The 4,826-nt window shown below is 45.0% G+C and overlaps 1 protein-coding gene across 1 annotated transcript in view; it reads right to left on the bottom strand.

Moving 5' to 3' along the window:
* Nucleotides 1-4,820, bottom strand: part of MB21D2 (Mab-21 domain containing 2) — a 61,312-nt gene extending 56,492 nt beyond the window's left edge. Inside the window, exon 1 of the mRNA XM_019472893.1 lies at nt 4,705-4,820. Within this exon, the coding sequence (XP_019328438.1) occupies nt 4,705-4,711 (7 nt within the window). The 5' untranslated portion in view covers nt 4,712-4,820. The remainder of the gene's footprint in view (nt 1-4,704) is intronic.
* Between the last annotated feature and the right edge of the window lie 6 nt (nt 4,821-4,826).

Here is a 4,826-nt window from a genome sequence, read left to right as displayed (position 1 = left end):
TACTACTACTATTACTCTTTTATTTTATTTCAATTATTAAACTGTTCTTACATCTACCCACTAGGGTTTTTTTCACTTTTACTCTTCCAATTCTCTCCCCCAACCCACCAGGGGCAGGGAATGAGCGAGCAGCTGTGTGGTGCTCAGTTGCCAGCTGGGGTTAAACCACAACAACTAGTTACACAGAAAGAATACCCAGTTAGATAAAATTGGTTGACTTCTGGTAGCTACAACCAAATAGAAGCTGCCAATGCCTTGCTAGGGTTACTTTACCAGCATAGCACCCTGTCCCTTAAGAAAAAAACAACACAAAACCCCCACAACCTCAAATGCAAATACAGAAACATGTGGCCTGCAGGGAAAGGAGACCCAACAGAAGCCAGAAATGAAATCTGCAATACAGTAAGGTTGTTTTTAACAGCTGTGCATTATGCATTCAGCAGCACAGGGAATGCCAGCAGGAAGCCTTTATTAACATAGGCCTCAGAGTACAGTGTGCTCCTATCATGATTGGCCTCTCTTGAGGAAAGGCGCACACACACAAAAGACTTAACCCTAGAGAGATCACTCCGATCCTGTTGCTATTTCATCAGCTCGACACCACAACAGAAACCAGAGAATTTCTGTGACGTATCATAGACAAACAGGTAACACTTCCAACAATGCCTGAAATCTAATCTACAATAGAAGGTTTCATCAGCAAGTTACACCAGGTGGGGAGAGAGAAAAAATGGCACACAAACCCACACAACAGAGTCACACTGCCAATGTCGTTCTGCTATATAGACCTCGGGTACAGGGGAGGACCGTGAAACGCTTCTCTTGTAGAAGATGCTAATAAAAGCAAGCTGTTGTCAGGACACCTGTGTTCTCAGCACAGCAATCTGCACCTCCACTGCACATATTTTAGGGGCCTGTCAGTCCAAGAAACAGCTGGAAGCCTTGCTACAGATGCAGGAGCCCAGCAGGGTAACTCACTCCATTTGGGAAGCTGGTATTGGCAGCAGAAATCTTTTGCTGATGCCAGCTCTGCTTCCACTATGAGACTTGTCTCTATCACAAACACTTGTTAGCACACCCAGCTCAGCACCAGGCCAACACCAGAGAAAAGGGAAATGCTCTCAGGATAGGCTCACCATCTCTCCTGTATCAGGTTGCTGATACAAGCTCTCTAGAGGTCTTGTCAACAGCTCTAAGTTGCAGCTGGCTGCAAATCCTCAAAGTGTGGCCTGTCCTGGTGGGCAGCTCCAGTCCTCTCCTGCTGAAGTGAGATGCAACCACTGAAGTGACAAAAAGGCCTTAAAAAAAAAAAAAGGCCACTTTAGCACCAATTTAAACCAGTCCTTCCCCTGATTTGGGGGGGAGAGGGCAATGAGAGGAAAGAGAATGGCATGAAACGTCCTGAGCATCCCTCTTCTGACTCTACAGAGAAGAAAAAGTCTCATGATAGGAAAGAGAAACAAAATACCAACCTGAAGAGCTTGAAAACGGCTCTAGATGACTGAACGCCAGTGTGTGGAGGAAATAGCTCTATCGTCTCTATTTATTCATACCTCCTTGCTCTTTTCTTTTCTTCTCCTCTTGTTAAGAAGTAAAACACAAGAGTCAGTATCCCTAATAACATGATCTGGGTAGAGGTAGCAATAGCACTAGAAATTTCAAGGGGCTGCTTAATATGCAATGTTCGAGTTCCCAAGAGCATAATATACAGCTTTTTTTAAGCCTAGCACATCTGCGCATTACAACACTTCAGGTGCTGAAGAGAAAGAGACAGGTAGTGTTTATTAAAGAAGTTTCCTGGAAGTACTTGTACTGCAGGAACAATACTCTCTAGGCCAGATACCCCTAAAACATTTTGTAGTATGAGTGCTATGCACCACAATAGCAGCAAGTGCTTTAAAAATCAAAATATCATTGACTGTAATATCATCACTCGTTAAAAATACTCCTTTATCACTCTTTAAGCACAAAAAAAACCAAAACCGAGTCACAGGGAGAGAGAGTAATTAGCTCCTTTCACAACTGGCAGGCAGAGGCTTGGTGTCTCAGTCACTCCCAGCCAGCCCGCTGCCCAGAACACAAGACTGTCTTTTCTCCACTCTTTTTCTTGATTAATACAGCCTTCTCCTCCTTTGAAGCTCAGTTATACCTGTGTCAAAGAGACAAGTAATTATCAAGCACAGCTCGGTGTGAGTGCAGGAAGTTACCCAGCAAAGGCACCAAAAGACACCTGTTGTTTTAGTGTAGGGTGTTAGCAAGACCATATGGCCTTGCTGACTATGAATGGGATGCCCAGGAATTGCCCACATTCAGAAAATACTCACTTCCCCCACCAGATAGGTAGGTCATTTGCGGTCCTATTCTAATGCTTGGGGCACAACATTTTGGACAAAGGCATGACAAGCAGTACCTCTCCCTAATTGTATCATAGCCCAACTCTTGAGATCTCCCAGAATTCAGTCGCTAATAGTCAGAGCAAGACAACATAGATGAAAAAGAGCTAATATAAATAGAAAGCAAAGACCTGACCTAGAGGGCAAGCCATGCAGAGTACAAACATCTGAGAATCTGCACAAAGTCTCCTCACCTATCATTCATCCACCAATTACACACCAATGTAATTAAATCAGGAAAGCTACGTTTAATTTTCCTATCATCGCCCGATGAGATAAGAGCAGTACGTATGGGAGGGATCAGGCACAGGGGAAAGAGCTATTTATTAATAAGTTAAATCCTTTTAGATTTAAGAGCCTCTCTGGCTAAGAAGGGTCTGATCCACAAACACAACTTCTGGGTCTAATGCAGACAAATCAGACACCCCATCTCCAATCTGTCCTGGGCTTGGTCCTCAAGTCTCTTCTTTTATTCAGAAACAAGTCTCACTGAAAACTGCCAGGCATAACTTAAACAGAAATATAGTTTTTGTTTAAACCCCGTTTTTAGTCTATACATTTAAAACTGAAGAACACTCATCTCCCAGCCATTATATTAACAAAGACAGCCACGTTAATTTACATTATTTCTAAACAGCCTAAGGCTCCCTGTTTTCATGAACAACAAGGCATTAGGGTGCATTTGCAGAAATACAAGGCACGCTCCAGCCTGTTCTTCTGTCTTCCTTCTATTGCCTTCTCCCGCACGAGGCAGGAAGAAATGCTGTGGTCCCTGTCCCCTGAAAAGACTAATAATGCTTAAACAGGATCATATAAAGCTTTCTCTACTTGCTAGCCACATACCCAAAACTGCTGCTCTGGCTGTTTTCTCTCCACTCTTCTCTGCTTCATCCCATCCAGCCCTGCTTCCTCAGCCAGTTATTTAAAGCCCTGATTGAAAAATGTATCAGGTCATAATAGTGGATGACTTCCACAGGATCAGGTTTTCAATAACAAAAATCCTACAGGCTTTGATGCAACCGTGGCTTCACTACCTCATTTTTTTTTAAACAGGAAGGGAAAAATATTTATAACAGCAACTATAAATATACGTGCTACTGACTTTTCAACTTGTTGTCCTTGTTCTCAAGCTAAATTTAGTCTGCTATATCCTGTCCAGCCTTTGGTGAAAAAGCAATACACACACAAAATTGTGCAAATCCCACAGCAGGCAATAATACTTATCCAGGTACCTTACAAGATAACCAGCTGGACAGGCAGGTTCTCATTCAGTGAGTGTAGGTGTGTTCATGGCTATAGAGGAAGTGGTCTATTATAGTGATTACCCCCCGATACAGAAAATAATTATTATTGCAATAGGATAGCTCTGTGCTTCTGAATAAGAAAAATGATGTAGGTTATTCACAGTGTACGTGTAGACCATACACTTGGTTTGTGCCAAATGCATTTCGAGGGTGTATGTGCACCTCCGAGCTACAAAGAACCATTCACTGGCCACACCTGCTGTTTACCCATGTTCTTATTTTACATGCAAAAATATTTGAGATACTGATTCAAACTTGGATGACTGATTTCAAGGTCCAACCTGCATGTTAAAGAGCATCCTTTCGTATCCTGAAGGCTCTCATTCGTGTGAGTGATTTCTTAGTCAAAACAAGGTAAATATTTGTCAGGAACTGACCACCTAGAGAATCAGAGTTGTTAGTCATTCCACTGGTAATCTTAAGAAGCCTTAGTCATGCGGGAGCCCAGGTGATTTCTGCAAGGGCCAACACATGTTTCACCCTGGTTTAAGGATCCCTGCCCGCGATTCAAAGTTTCACACAGATTAGGACTCCCCCGCCACAATCTGACTTGCTCCACTCGCAGGAAGTTTTGCAACCTAAGCAAGAAACGCAGTTCAGAGGATGCTCCTGTACAACCATCAGCCGGTCTAAGAAACAAAATAAGCGGTCCAGAAAAAAAATATCTGCGTGTCCTATAGCATTGATAGTGGGGGGAAAAACAATAAGGGGTCGGGCTCGCCTCGCCTGCAGCCCTGCCGGCTCGGCGTGTTTCTCCGGCATCCGCCAGCTCTGCGACCCAGCCTTTCCTCTGTGCTTATAAATACATCGCTGCTAAAGGCTAGGTGGATAGGATAGGAAAAAATAGTTTCTGGGGGGCACGCCCCGCCCGGCGGCCGAAGACTGCCAGCCCGGTGCGCCCGCGGCGCCGGGAAAGGGTCCGCCGGTGCCGCACCGTCGGGGAGCCCTGCCCCGGGGTCCCCGGCCGGCACCGCCACTGCGCCCGCCCCGCACGGTCCCTGCCCTACCCAGCATGGAGAAGATGAAGTCCTTCGCCGTGTGGATCTCCAGCGCTCGCTGGTCGTCGTACTCCCTCTGGTCGTGTTTGGTGAATTCCTGGATGAGTTTATTCAATTCCTCCGCCCTGGCT

This window comes from Aptenodytes forsteri, unplaced genomic scaffold, assembly GCF_000699145.1.
Source record: "Aptenodytes forsteri isolate BGI_AS27 unplaced genomic scaffold, ASM69914v1 Scaffold404, whole genome shotgun sequence".
NCBI classification, from domain to species: Eukaryota; Metazoa; Chordata; class Aves; order Sphenisciformes; family Spheniscidae; genus Aptenodytes; species Aptenodytes forsteri.
The sequence above is the reverse complement of the archived record's forward strand: the minus strand, read 5'-3'. Positions and strand labels throughout refer to the sequence as shown.